The sequence below is a fragment of the Giraffa tippelskirchi genome, chromosome 2 (assembly GCF_054371585.1).
Source record: "Giraffa tippelskirchi isolate mGirTip1 chromosome 2, T2T-mGirTip1v1.2.pri, whole genome shotgun sequence".
NCBI lineage: Eukaryota > Metazoa > Chordata > Mammalia > Artiodactyla > Giraffidae > Giraffa > Giraffa tippelskirchi.
This window is the reverse complement of record NC_137276.1, coordinates 116,332,558-116,347,728: the sequence shown is the minus strand read 5'-3', so window position 1 is coordinate 116,347,728 and position 15,171 is coordinate 116,332,558. Positions and strand designations below refer to the sequence as shown.

The 15,171-nt window shown below is 41.7% G+C and overlaps 1 protein-coding gene across 3 annotated transcripts in view; it reads right to left on the bottom strand.

The window, feature by feature from the left end:
* GNPAT (glyceronephosphate O-acyltransferase) overlaps positions 1-15,171 on the bottom strand; it is a 39,882-nt gene that overhangs the window by 580 nt on the left and 24,131 nt on the right. For 2 of the 3 annotated variants that reach the window (XM_081570340.1, XM_081570342.1), the window contains 11 exons: positions 12,621-12,748; positions 12,233-12,308; positions 11,818-11,969; positions 11,571-11,701; positions 9,901-10,124; positions 6,687-6,929; positions 4,797-4,876; positions 3,800-3,940; positions 3,433-3,532; positions 3,260-3,353; positions 2,588-2,649 (listed from right to left, as the gene is read on the bottom strand). In XM_081570340.1, the coding sequence (XP_081426466.1) occupies positions 2,588-2,649; positions 3,260-3,353; positions 3,433-3,532; positions 3,800-3,940; positions 4,797-4,876; positions 6,687-6,929; positions 9,901-10,124; positions 11,571-11,701; positions 11,818-11,969; positions 12,233-12,308; positions 12,621-12,748 (1,431 nt within the window). The remainder of the gene's footprint in view (positions 1-2,587; positions 2,650-3,259; positions 3,354-3,432; positions 3,533-3,799; positions 3,941-4,796; positions 4,877-6,686; positions 6,930-9,900; positions 10,125-11,570; positions 11,702-11,817; positions 11,970-12,232; positions 12,309-12,620; positions 12,749-15,171) is intronic. The other variant, XM_081570341.1, reaches the window with a different exon arrangement.

The following is a 15,171-nucleotide window of genomic DNA, read 5'->3' as shown; positions in this document are numbered from 1 at the left end:
CTCAATGAGGCGAAGGGCATGGCCACTGTGCCCCCAGCCACATTTCCTGAACTTCAAGGCTAGCATGTTCTAGTATGTTCACACTCACACAGTTTCCTCATCATCCTCAGAATGAGGGTTTTGGTGTTTGTTTTAGCTTTATGCCTCTCTCACCAAATTCCAAAGAATAGCAGGGAGATAAAAAAATAAAAATCTTAAATGAACAATGCAGAGAAATAGAAGAAAACAAACGAATGGGAAAGACTAGAGATGTTTTCAAGAAAATGAGAAGACACCAAGGGAACGTATCATACAAAAGATGGGCACAACAAAGAACAGAAGTGGTATGGACCTAATAGAAGCAGAAGATAATAAGAGGTGGCAAGAACACACAAAAGAACTGTACAAAAACGGTCTTAATGACCCTGATAACCACGATGTTGTAGTCACTCACTTAGAGTCAGACATCCTAGAGTGTGAAGTCAAGTGGGCCTTAGGAAGCATTACTATGAACAAAGCTAGTAGAGGTGACAGAATTCCAGCTGAGGTGTTTCAAATCCTAAAAGATGAGGCTGTGAAAGTGCTGCACTCAATATGCCAGCAAACTTGGAAAACTCATCAGTGGCCACAGGACTGGAAAAGGTCAGTTTTCATTCCAATCTCAAAGGAAGGGAATGCCAAAGAATGTTCAAACTACCATACAATTGTGTTCATTTCACATGTTGGCAAGGTAATGCTCAAAATCCTTCAAGCTAGGCTTCAACAGCATGTGAACTGAGAACTTCCAGATGTACAAACGATTTAGAAAAGGCAGAGGAACCAGAGATCAAATTGCCAACATCCACTGTCTGATAGAAAAAGCAAGAGAATTCCAAGAACCATCTACTTCTGCTTCACTGACTATGCTGAAGCCTTTGACTGTGTGGATCATAATCAACTGTGGAAAATTCTTAAAGAGATGGGAATACTGGACCAACTTACCTGCCTCCTGAGAAACCGGTATGCAGGTCAAGAAGAAACAGAACCAGATACGGAATAAACAGACAGGCTCAAAACTAGGAAAGGAGTACGTCAAGGCTGCATATTGTCACCCTGTTTATTTAACTTCTATACAGAATAGGTCATGCGAAATGCTGGGCTGGATGAAGCACAGCTGGAATCAAGATTGCAGGGAGAAATATCAACAACCTCAGATATGCAGACAATACCACCCTGATGGCAGAGAGTGAAGAGGAACTAAAGAGCCTCTTGATGAAGATGAAAGAGAGTGAAAAAGCTGGCTTAAAACTCAACATTCAGAAAGCTAAGATCATGGCATCTGGTTCCATCATTTCATGGCAAATAGATGGGCAAAGAATGGAAACAGTGACAGACTTAATTTTAGTGGCTTCTGCAGACGGTGACCGCAGCTATGAAATTTTTAAAAAGACACTTGCTTCTTGGAAGAAAACCTATGAAACACCTAGACAGCATATTAAAAAGCAGAGATGTCACTTTGCTAACAAAGATCTGCATAGTCAAAGCTATAGCTTTTCCAGTAGTCATGGATGTGAGAGTTGGACCATAAAGAAGGCTGAGCACCACAAAACTGATGCTTTTGAACTGTGGTGCTGGAGAAGACTGTTGAGGGTCCCTTGGACAGTAAGGAGATCAAACCAGTCAATCCTAAAGGAAATCAACCCTGAATATTCATTGGAAGGACTGATGCTGAAGCTAAAGCTCCAATACTCTGGCCACCTGATGTGAAGAGTCAACTCATTGGAAAAGACCCTGATGCTGGGAAAGACTGAAGGCAGAAAGAGAAGGGGACACAACAGAGGATGAGATGGTTGGATGGCATCACCAACTCAATGGACATGAGTTTGAGCAAACTCTGGGAGATGGTGAAAGACAGGGAAGCCTGGCGTGCTGCAGTCCATGGGCCATAGAGTTAGACACGACTTAGGAACTGAACACCACCACCACACAATTCAAAATCGAATTTCAAGGTTATGTATTCTGAAATTTCAGACATACTATAAATAGAAGACTACTTACAGTCCTAACCAGGCAGTCCAGTGGTTAGGACTCCGTGCTTTCATTGCTAAGGGCCTGGGTTCACGCCCGTTCAAGAAACTAAGGTCCTTGGCAATGAAATGGGAGCTAATGAATCCAAGGACTAGAGGAGAGGAATTTTCTTGATGCTCACCAGGACCAGACCATGCACCCTGATTAGTTACGTTAGGAGCTGATCACTTTTATGCTGTATAAGATGCCTATTTTATGCCTGGTGTGTTTTCTGTTAGTTTTCTCCTTAGTTCCTTGAGAAAGCTCTATATGATAGAAATAGTTCTTTGCCTAAAGGGAAGGACCAAATTCTGTTGATAAATTTTAACCCCTTTGGAAAAACTTTTTCCTAATTAACATCAACTCATTTTTATGTAGACATTGGAATAAAGCTTATCTATGAATATAAAAAAAGAAAAACAAAACAAAAATAGTTCTCTATGTGTATTAAAGCTCGATTGCTATTCATTTTGATAAATTATTTAGTGCCATACTTTCTTGCTTTACTATATGTTCTAAATGCAATGTGAAAACCCATCACATTTTATTAAATGGTACTTACCAAGCATTTCTTCTAACTTTGTTGTGGCAGGTTCATTCACATTAAATATATAATCATTATTTCTAAGGAGAAAAAGTAATAAGCTTTCTTACTGCATAAATTAGGACGAAAAGACAACATTCAGTTTTTACCCAGTAAGAATGTTTAAACAGTCTTCCTCAATGCTAGTTTTGAATAGTTGAAAGTTGTGTGTATATTAATATATAAGAACACACACACACACATACAACATGCCCCCCACCTGGATTTTCTTATAATTAACCAATATGTGTGCACGTGTACTCAATTACTCAGTCGTGTCCAATTCTTTGTGTCCCACGGACTGCGCCCACGAGGCTCCTCTGTTTAGGGAATATTTCAGGCAATAATGGAGTGTGTTGTCATTTCCTACTCCAGAATTAACCTATAAATTTCAATATTAGGTCAAAGCCAAAATGCTGGCCTAAAGCAAATTTTTTCTTTGCTTCAATACAATTTTTATTCATAGCTACATAAAATCTGCATGGTAATGCAGAGTGACTTCGCTTACTCAGGACATGCAAAAGTGAAGCATGATGTGATGTTTCCTAGATCATATGCGTTTCCACAGTTCTCTCTATGGACTTGGTGCTCAACTGTGCTGAGGTTCGCTGCCCCCTGAGCCCACCCTGGGCATCATGTTCCGTTACTTACACCTTCTTCTTCTCCACCACACCGAGCCTCACAAAAGCTGCTAAGGCATTTTTCTGTACGTCGGAGGATAATACATCGTAACACTGTGAGGCACCTAAAACAGAGGATGAAGGAGTAAGCGACCTGTTTGTTCTCAGCTGACAGAAATCACAGCCTACAGGGTTGTGACTCACCTTGATCGAGAAGCTGACTTGTGAATTTTCTAACTCTTATCAAGTACTGTTTCTCAGTGAAGTAGTCTTCTTCTTCATTCAAGAGGTATTTGCAAATTATCTGATTTTTAAGAGGGGGGATAAGAGGAACAGAAAGTGAAAAAGGGCAGCCAACTACAACAGAACAGTAAAAATTTTACACTGACCCTCTTAATTTTATTCTGCCCCTCTAAAGCAGAATAAAGACCCCTGCCCTTCCAAAAAAAAGCTCTACCATTCACTTGGGGAAGACACTTGCTCTTCAGACCAGAAATAAGTACAGGGTAGGAAAGTCTCAGTTATATTTGTTACGGGAGGATGAAGGAGAACTTGCAAAAGATTTACACACCTGATAAGATTCCACAAAAGGTTTAAAGAGTCCTATTAAAAACTCTAACACAGTATTTCCTTTTTCTGTAACTAGGATGTCCCTTGTCATCACTTGTATGGCCTCACTTTTACAGAGCAAGTAACAGCCTTCTTCAAAGTCCTGGAAGGAGAGGAGAAAAGACAGAATTCATCCACAAATTTATAATCTAGGTCAATGATCCACTGCTAGGCTCAGTATATGCAGCCATGCACCCTCGAAACAAGAAAAACACTAGCTAATTCTGCAACCCTTCCCAGACCCACGGCTGTGGTTGTTAGGAGCCACAGCAGCACTGTTTCAACACTCAAAATGTTGATCCTAAAATGCAGTAAACACTGAAAACCTGATAAGCCTCAGAAATCATTACCTGGGTGATAGATCTTCTTTCACTTTGTACATAGCCATACTCTTCTCACATTTAAACAAAAGTGCATGCGGCAAGTCCAAAAAACAGAGAATCATGTTATGCTCAAAATGGCTACCCTCATTTCCTACTGAATAAAACCTGTGTCCCTCAGCATAACAGACAGACCCCAGACCCACTTGTCAGTGCTGCTCCCACCCCAGCAAGCCAGCAGTCCAGTTCTGGAGGCCCGATCCTTCACCAGCTGTCCACACCACCAGGCAGGACCACTGTTCTCCAATCTCTAGGCAAAAGACCCTACTCATTCAAGTAAGTTGTGCTGGAAAACGTGTGCTGGTTGGTAAATTTTCTAACAAAGTAGTTGATTATTAGTTATTTTTACAGTGGCTGCACTAACGGTTCAACAATTTGGTTCCCCTCACCAAATAATCCCAAAATTATTGATTAAACGTGGAGAATTAAAACAGTTTGTTGAACTGTGACTGCCCACGTTTCTCTTTTGTTCTGCTACACGTAGCCCTGAAGGAAGGGAAGACACACCTGTGAATCCAAGCCTAATATTTTCAGAACTCACACCACAAACACACAGCTTTTCTGCAGTTAAGGATTTACCTTTAGTGCATTTCCTGGAAGAAAGATGAACTCATCTGAAAAAACACTGCATAGGAAGCGAAAGCAACTGTAGACATCCTCTGGAAATAAATTCATTACATAAAATTACAACTCAGCTTTTTAAACATTCAGGGAGTACCTAGAAGTCCATGATACTCCAAAATGTAGTATTTTATTTTTTTAAATGTATTTATTTTTAATTGAAGAAGAATTGCTTTCAATAGTTTTGGTTTTTGCCATGAAGCAGCTATAAGTATACACATGTCCTGTCCCTCTTGAAGCTCAAAATGTAGTATTTTAAAGACATATTATTCATATACCAGGGGCAATGAAGCTATGCTGTGTGCTTAGTTGCTCAGTCATGTCTGACTCTTTGCGACCCCACGGACTGTAGCCTGCCAGGCTCCTCTCTCTCCATGGGGATTCTCCAGGCAAGAATACTGGAGTGGGCTGCCATGCCCTCCCTCCAGGGGCTCTTCCCACCCGGGGATCGAACCCAGGTCTCCTGCATTGCAGGCGGATTCTTTATCATCTGAGTCACCAGGGAAGCCCATGAATACTGGAGTGGGTAGCCTATCCCTTCTCCAGGGGACTTTCTCGACCCAGGAATAGAACTGGGGTCTCCTGAATTGCAGGTGGATTCTTTACCAGCTGAGCTACCAGGGAAGGAAGCTATAAACAATTTAAATTTTACCCGCAAGTAAACTGCAGTCTAGCATGATTTCAGTGGTTGAAGCTGAATTACAATCAGGCTTCTAATCAGTCAGTGTGGAAATGAGCAAGTGGCCTTAGAAGCCAGGGCACTTCACTTCACCTGTGCGTGGTTTCCTAGCAGAGAAGGAAAGGAAAGGCTTCCTCCATTCCCTTCCACATTAACATCTGCCGATGTCTCTACCCTATCTTTGGCACTAGAACACACTGGCACACAACACTAGAAACTACTTTCTTACCCCTCAGATCTATGGGTCTTCCTGGCCCATCAGCTGCAGACCTTCATCTTTCTGGCATGATTTTTCTCATCAGAAAAATATACCCCCATACAGACACAAACGGTTGCCAATTTCAGAGTGTTCACACAGAAATACTCTAGAAGACTACATATGTGCCCCTCAGTTGTGGATGAATCCCAACGGGAGAAGCCTCAGGGAGAACTAGGATCAAGGTTTGAGCTTCCTTTGTCCTGAGCTAAGTTGTCTGACCTCTCTGGGCCCTCACTCACAAAATGACGTTTCCTTCCAAGGCTAAAGGTCTGTGGCTGAGCCCCGTGTACCTCCACTCTGGCTTTTCCTTAAAATGATCTACAGAGCTTTGAATGACAAACACAGAAACAACCAACTGAATCAGAAGCCTTCGGGGAAGGAACTCAGCCTCCAAAAATTCTACAGTGCAAACTTGTGTAGAAAACCCCTGGCCCTGACGACAGGTTTCTGTGAAAAAAAACGGTTTCACAGTGTTATTATACTCCTCGGTGCGACCAGCAGGCTCCTGTGTATGAGCACTCACACACCGCTGGGACCGTTCACCCATCCCGTCTGCTTCTGTCGGCTGAGGGAAGCGACATCAGAGAAAGCACATCAGACCAGGCAATGGAGAGCTGTGCTCTCGTCCCATATCCTTGAGTAATCAGAAATTTCTAGGCCTAGTGTTCCTTATTTATAAAAGGAGATGTTTAGATGATTTTTTTAGGTCCTTTGCAATTTCTGAGTTCTAAGCAGCTAGCCATGTATTTAGGAGGAAAAACCTGACTAATTCTGAGTACAGGCCCTTCCCTTGCTGATGTGTGGGCTGTACACACGTGGCATGGCATTTAAAGCTTCAAATGTTGCTCCCTAAGTGGGACTGAATGGCCAGGTCTCTTCCAGAATTCAATACCACAGTACCAAAAGTTACCTTTCCTGAACCCAGGTGTCATCTGCAATGCCACAGCAACTAAGGAAGGACGGACAAAAATGTTGAGTAGCTGGTTCCTGTATGCCAAGCACATGAGGAGGGTGATATGCTGGAAAATGAGCCCGTCCACAACTTCCGAGTCTCCGCACTCCATTTTCAGAATCACCCGGTCTTTGACAAGGCTGACGATGTTGGAATGCAGAAGAATGCTGGACTGGATAACTTCTTCGGCAGGTTCATTATCTACACAGGCAAGGACAATTCACTTGGGTAAATGGCAAAGAAATGGCCTGGGTCACTGCTAGGCAACTTACCCCCAGCATGAATTAACGCTAGTGACCTGACACATTTACTGTTAAGTGCAGGTACTGGTTTTAGACCCAACCAAATGAGGTAATGATACTATATGTGAAGGGTATTTTAAAAGCAGTATATCATAAATCAACTCTTTAAGGACATATAACATACTTTTTCATCTACCCCAAATCTATTAGCCATTCTGAAATGCACATCAACTCCCATTTTGAAAGCCAACACTTTCTCAGGAATCACATTTTTGTAATTGCAAGTTACATGACAAGAAAATCACATATGTGAATCTAAGAATACTAAGACAAGAAGACATGCTAGGGACTTCCCTGGGGAGGGGGTGGCATCCAGTGATTAAGAACATGGCTTCCAATGGGTGGCTCTACCCATCTAACGTGGGTTCAACCCTGGTCAGGGAACTAAAATCCCACATGCCACAGGTCGATTAAGCCTGCAGCCTCAACTAAGACCCAATGCAGCCAAAAATAAATAAACAAATATTTTTTTTTTTTCAAAAGGGAAGATATGCTACACACTTGAATTCCAAGATGGCAAGAATATCACTTTACAACTTTGCAGGTAAACCAAAGGGTAACCTGAACAGGCACCCTCCAAGCTTCACATCTCCCTGAGTACAAAGAGACACCAAGGAGACTTTTTTGGTTTTCCTATATCAAAGATAACTGAAGAAGTGGGTTCATAACAGTTTCTGGTAAGTCAGCAGCTGACACTCCACCGGCCAAGAGATAGCTGAGGAGTTAGAACTATAAGCATGATAAAAGAGATGGGGATATTTAACAATATTCTTGATAAAGGAACTAATTTTATTGTTACCCTGAGACAAAGAGCTGGCTGACAGGTGTGTAAAGGAGGCACGCTGTTCAAGTGGGACAACAGGTTCTGCTATTGTTTCATGGAAAGGACAAGTGGGAGGTGAAGTTTTTCCTTCCAGACTCAATCACATTCACTCTGGACTAATCTGCCTTGTCTCAGGGTGCTCATGGTAATGATACAGTGCATGATACTATATATACAACACAATATGATTTGCTTTACATATATATTATAATAATATGCATATCATAGCCTAGACATGAGAATACTTAAGAATATGAAATAATCTGGGTAAAAAAGTGAAAAAGGAACCAAATACACACACCATGTTCTAAATTAGAAACTGTGTTTGATCACTTCTGGTACCTGACTTCTGGAACTTACCAACTGACTCTCACTTTGTATTAATGACAACTAGAGCTGTCACGGTGGCTGCACAGGTACTTTTAGCTATGGATTAGCCACATATTTATCCCCTCTTGAAAAAGCAAAACACCTCAGAAAGACAGGTGCCTCCATTTTCATACGTTTCTGGGTATTCTTCTTTCATGACTTGACGCCTTGTATTATATTCAACATGCCCTTTGCCTCCTATCAGACCATTACAATACTGGGTAGAGATGTTTGATTCATCCTTATTTCTCTACTGGTGATCAACATTCAACTGACCGGCACTCCTGTTAGTGATCCCTCCTAGGCCTCTGTCAGCCGTGCTGCCCTCTGTGGCTGCCTGGCTCTGCTTCCTGAGTTCTCATCTATGAATGGCAGCCTTCCTGCTCGTCTCCCTGACTCCAGTCCCTCCCCACTGTGGTCCATCTTTAAACTGAAATCCGGCTGCTTTCTAAAGGCCAATCCACCATACTTCCCTGCCTAAAATCCACGACTGCATTCTGTGACCTCACACTCTAGTCCGGACTCCAAGGCAGCAGGCCTCTGGGATCCAGCCTTTGTCCACATGTCCATCTCCATCACTCCTTCCCCAAAGCCAGTGTTCTAATGTCACCCATCACCAGCGGGTCAAGAGATGCCCAGTGCTGCCACACACCACCCCCCATCACTGCATGTTTCCTACTCCCTACATTAGCCATGCTCCTCCCCATCTGTCTTCCTGAAGGGCTCCTTACTGCCCTTCCAGGTTGGTTCACAAGTCACTTCTATGACACCTTCCTGAGTGTGGGCCCTTTCCCACACACTATTCTCAGTAGCCCTCAGCAGTCTGTCCATAGCTCTCTGTCTTTATTTCAACAAATTACTAGTTTACACATAACCACCCATCCTGCCTTCTATCCAGAATAGGGTTTACATCTTGTTCATCTTTGAACCCCTGGCACTTCCCAGGTTTAATGAGTGAACAGTAAGTATTTGACTATATATAATTATATGGTCTTAAAAAGACTGCATTTTAGGATTTCCCTATAGGTCCAGTGGTTAAAACTCAACGTTTCCAATGTAGGGGCACAGGTTTGATCCTTGGTTGGGGAACTAAGATCCCATATGTTATGGGTTGTGCCCCCCGCAAAAGATTGCATTTTCAATTGCAGTCTCTACAATTTTAAATCAAAAAGACTGAAAGTAACTTAAACTAACTACTGTCATATATATTCCAAACTCTGAGCGTAGTATTCACAACTCCAATGAGGTTTTTACAAAGTTGTTATTATCAGAGAATTGTATACAGTTCTCCAAGACTAGCCCTTTAATCCTTACAATCCAGTAAGGCAATGGGTTGCAAACATAATGTGGTAGAAAGAGGTGGGTGTAGTGGGAAGAATATGTGGAGTACAAAGAGTCATTATTTATTCCCCACTCTACTAGGTACAAAGGAGGGTGTTCTAGTCCTCTATCTACTTGGAGTCTCACGGTGAGACATGACATATAGACAATTATTCTCAAGTAATCAACAAGCTATGGTTAATATCCTATAGTATAAAAACAGACTAAGCTTTCTTTCTCTGAGCAATGCTTTGCTCAAAGTCCTATATGGGTTTTTTTCATGTTTAGGCTACAAGTTTTCCAAATTTAATAAATAAAAAAAGCAAGCATTCTCACCACATATGTCCCACATACATACCAGGCCAAGTAAGAAACCCCCCAAAGGCCTGGGCTAAGCCTTTCAGCCATAAAGTTTTTTCCAACAGGGCATCAAAATCCATGGATGGCCGGTTCTGAAGCAGGACAGCGACTATTAGCGGCCACGGGCTCAGGACCAGGTTTTGAATTTGGAGAAGCTCCATTTTATAGGCAACTTCAGTGACAAAGGTGTGCATCTCCTCTGACTGTTTCTGAGGAATATATCTAAAAGGAAGAATACAGAACAAGCAATCACAGTTCTGTTACTTAGACAATGTGAAAGGAGAAGGGAATGGGAGAAGACAGACTCTTTAGAGGATTCTCATGCTTTATGCCAACTAAATTCTCTTAGGTCACATTGAAAAAATATACCTGCACTTTACTAAAGTGTCATCTGTCTGTTCACCTTGAGAGTATGCTCTTGACAGGTAATTAAAAATACTCAAGCTAACAGGGTTCTATTATTCCTGATTCCAGGCCAAAACAAACAAACAAACAAACAACACTTCTGCTGCTTTGTCAGTGGGATAGATCACTTCTTTTATGAAAACTGATGCCTCCTCCAGTAGACTGAACTACTATGCCTCATTCAAATCCATAGTATTTTGAATGTGTCTCTTGTAGAACATGCCAATCAGGCTATGATAGGATATATGTTCTGTTGACAACTGCTCATGTCTGCATTGCTAGGCTGTACGTGGGCCTGACTGCCACACCGTCCTTCTGAGAAGTTTCAGGGCACCTGCCAAGTGTTGCCAGGGTCCTGGCCTGACATACTTCTCATGCCTGGATCACTAAACACTGCATTGGATGATATCAGGAACCTACTCAGAGCTGGCTGGACCAAGGATATGCATATGACCTGACAGCAGTCACATAATAACCCACAAAATAATGTGAAAGCTGTAGCCAATGAGAACTCCCTGGTAATGGATACAATTGGCCAATTTGAGACTGACAGAGTGAAAGCTTGCGGCTACAAAAAGCTAACTATCTGCTTCTGACAGCTAATGAGGCTGGAGCTGCTGTGGTACCACTGGCACTACAGATAAATTATGAACGATGCTGCAGTCACGTGAGGCCTGGCTGAGCAGGTGGTCTGTCTCCTTTACTCCCACAGGTATACTTCTCTGCATTAAGAAAACCCCCAAATGCATGTTTGCAGCTGCATCCTGAGAGAACCTAACATGTTTCCTTGGCCATAAAACTATAACCTTGAGAACAGGGACTCACTCCCGTTCACTATTACTAAACAGTCCTTTCCAGTATAAAAAAAAAATACTTAGTACATACTCTGGCTGGCCTACCAAAAGTGCTCAACAATTCCCATACATGTGCTTGTTAACACACTTTTTTTGTTTGTGCTTTTAAGTTTGTAGGTTACTGGGGAGGGAGCCTGGGGAAAAGGAATCAAAAGAAACATGTATCACTTGGAGAGTAGGCACTGGGGTCTTGTATTTTGTTTTAGCATTGTCTGGCTCTGCATGTTTAATATATATACACTGCAGCTAACTGTCTGGAAAACACATTAATTGAAGCTTTCTCTTCTCTAGGTATCATCTCAGAAAAGCAAGTTTCAGTTCTGCAAGTGGTCAACTCAAGAATTACAATTTACACTTTTAGATTTTCCTCCTTGTTTCTATGTCAGTTACGAAAACACAGGCCTTGCACCTGGGAACCAAGTTATACGGGCTCCGACCCATCCTCCCAGCGGCCAGAGATCGAAGCGACACAGGGTCTCCAAAGTACACATGAATGTTTCCAAACTTCTCAGAGAGAATTCTCCTGGCTTTCAACAATCCCTGAGTGTCACAACAGGGGGGGAAAAAATAGGAATAAATCCAGAAATTAGTTGATGTATAAACTAGCATTTTCTAAATTCCAGTAAAGTCAAGCTTCGCTATCAAGCTTTACTTACAGTTGTAGATTCTTTCGGCTTAGGAACCCCGAGAAGCTCATATGCATACAGAGTTTCTTCCAATATCCTATCATAACTGATGCTGATTGGAACAAGGTAGGTATCAAAAACTTCTCTTTTAAAAAATGGTTCCATCACAATATTCAGAAGACCTGGAAACACAGGGAGAAAGAGCTTTCCATACATATTGAAAAGGAGAGCAAACAAGGGCGTGGGAAGATACTAACAGTATACATTATATACCAAGCCCATAAATATAATATAGACAGCTGAATTTAAAGAAACAGTTACACTTATAAGGTAAAGAATATCTTGCAAAAAAAAAGGAAGTGCCATGTTCTATTAAGCAGCTATGATGACACCACTCCTGAAGCCTTTGGGTTTGTATTTTTCCTTCAATCTGTAAGGAACCTACCAAATTTTGGAGTCAATGTCTTGGCAGAGCGGCTTCTTGTCCCTTCGAGGAAAAATTCAACAGGAGCATAACCATTCTTTAAAGAGAAAACACAAACAAACAAAACAAAACACAAAACCCGTTGCCTACTCTCAAAGTGATAAATGCTTCTTTTGATTCCTTTTCCCGAGTTCCCTCCCCAGCCCTCTGAGCAAACACTGCTCACAGTGAAACTTAAATAAGGGAGCCACACAGAGTAAACAGATTGCTGAGGTTACGTATATTCTTTGAGGGGAAAGAAACAGCTAAGTGGTCCACTCAGAAGTTAAGAATTTAAATAAGACTTTACAGCAAACATCAGTGAAAAGAAAACATAGCTTGAAAGCACTGGGTAGTTATCTGCATTTACCCGTAACATGGTTTTCACATATTCGGAGAACACGGCCCAGTAGAGTTTATTGCCACCAAAGGTGCGCCGCATGAAGAAAGCCCCCGACATCCGCAGCAGCTCGCCAATCATCTTCATTCCCAGGAAGTCTACCAGAGAAAGGCTGGTTAATATTTATCCACAGATCTTGCAACTTCCTATAAATATCTCAAGTCAAATTCTATTAAGATAGATTCCATGTATATAAGACACTCCTCATGTTTTCTTAAGAAACATGTAATGGGATTATGGAAAAGAATGGCCTCAGTGGGCAGGTGCTGGTAGGGGGGTTACCTTGTGTACCCTCCTTCCCATGCACCTCTGCATCTACAACCAGACCAGCTAGAGACAGGGGCAACAGCCTTAAGTATGGCATCATGCCAATCTTTTTAGTCAGTACTGCTGCTGACCTCAGTGACGTGAGTGAGTGCTCAGTTGTTTCTGTCCAACTCTTTAAGACCCTATGGGCTGTAGCTGGCCAGGCTCCTCTGTCCATGGGATTCTCCAGGAAAGAATACTGGAGTGGGATGCCACGCCCTCCTCCAGGGGATCAAACCGGCATCCCCTGCGTTTCCTGCATTGGCAGGCAGATTCTTTACCCACTGAGCCACCTGGGAAGCCTGGCCTTGATGACAGATCAACATGTCCTTCGTGCTCTGGACAGGTAGGCCAAACTAGCTCACTCTCTCCTTTCCTTTTTACCCATCAGGTAAAAATATTGGTATTCTTTTAGAAGCACAGATTAAAAAAGAAAAGTCAAGAATGAAAAGAAAGAGTTCACTATCGGTTTTTAAAAAGTTCTTTTCATTTTTTCCTCATTTGCAAATAACTTTTTCACATGTCTATATAGATGGAAATGCTTTTAAAGTGCTTAGGTTCCTGGCAGTTTTTATTTTACTGTTAGTGCTCAGTTGTGTCTGACTCTTTGCGACCTCATGGACTGTAGCTCACCAGGGTCCTCCATCCACGGAATTTTCCAGGCAAGAAGACTGGAGTGGGTTGCCATTTCTTCCTCTAGGGGATCATCCTGGCCCAGGGATCAAACTCATATCTCTTTAGTCTCCTGCTTTGGCAGGCAGATTCTTGACCACTGTGCCACCTGGGTTTATTAACAAAGGTGTATGACTGAATCCAGGTGGCTCAGATGGTAAAGAATCTTCCTGCAATGCAGGAGACCCAGGTTTGATCCCTGGGTCAGGAAGATCCCCTGGAGAAGGAAATGGCAAACCACTCCTCTGGTATTTTTGTCTGGAGAATCCTAGGGACGGAGAAGTCTGGCAGGCTACAGTCCATGGGGTAGCAAAGAGTCGGACATGACTGAGCACACGCATACATGGTTGAATCCCAGCTTTCCCGGCTACCTATAAGGGAGATAAAAAACAATTTCTTTGCCTTGGCAATTCTACTTCTTGGAATCAATCCTACAGAAATAAAAGCACTAATATGAAAATATACTGAAAAGTTGTTTGTTTGTGACAGCAAAACTACTACATTATGATACATATACACTGCTGAATATTATGTAGCAATAAAAATGTTAGACATGAAGTTAGAATCTTACTAGAAAAAGTCACACCGCATACAAAGATTAAACCAAAACACATCAAGGACCTAAATACAAAACCTAAGTCTATAGAACTTTTAGAAGAAAATATAGGGGGAAAGCTTTATAACACTGGATTTGACAATGATTTCTTGGATATGAGACCAAAAGCACAGAAAATAAAAGAAACAACAGACAAATTGGACTACAGTTGTCCTTGGGTCGGGAGAAGTATGTGGGGGACTGGTTCTGGGACTCTCTGTGGGTACCAAAACACTTGGATGCTCAAGTCCCTTATATAAAAGGGCATAGAGTATTTGCATACAACCTAGCACACCTTCGTACACTTTAAATCAGCCCTAGATTACTTATAATTCTTAATACAACTGCTTGTAATTTGTTGTAAGTATACTGTAAATGCTATGCAAATAGTTTCCAGGGAATGGCAAGTTCAATTATTGCTTTTTGGAACTTTCTGGAGTTTTTATTCCAAATATTTTTGATCTATGGCTGGTTAAATCCATGAATACAGAACTTGTGGATACAGACGGCTGACTATAAATCAAAATGAAAAACTTCCGCTCATCAAAGGATACAATCAACAGAGTGAAAAGGGATAAAATATTTACAATCACATGTCTGATAAGGGGTTAATATCCAGAATATATAAAGAACTCCTACAACACATCAACAAGAAAACAAACAATCCAAAGGACTTAAATACTCCTCTGAAGAGGATATAGAACTGGTCAACAAGCACATGAAAAGATGCTTAACATAACTAATCATCAGGGAAATACAAATCAAACTCACGATGAGATATCACTTCAAACCCATTAGGAAGACTATTATTAACAACAAAACAAAAAAATCTAAAAAACCAGAAAATAATAAGTGTTGGTCGGATGTGGAGAAATTGAACCTGTGTGCACTGTTGGGGTGCAGCCACTACAGAAAACAAAATGGCAGTTCCTCAAAAAATTAAAAATA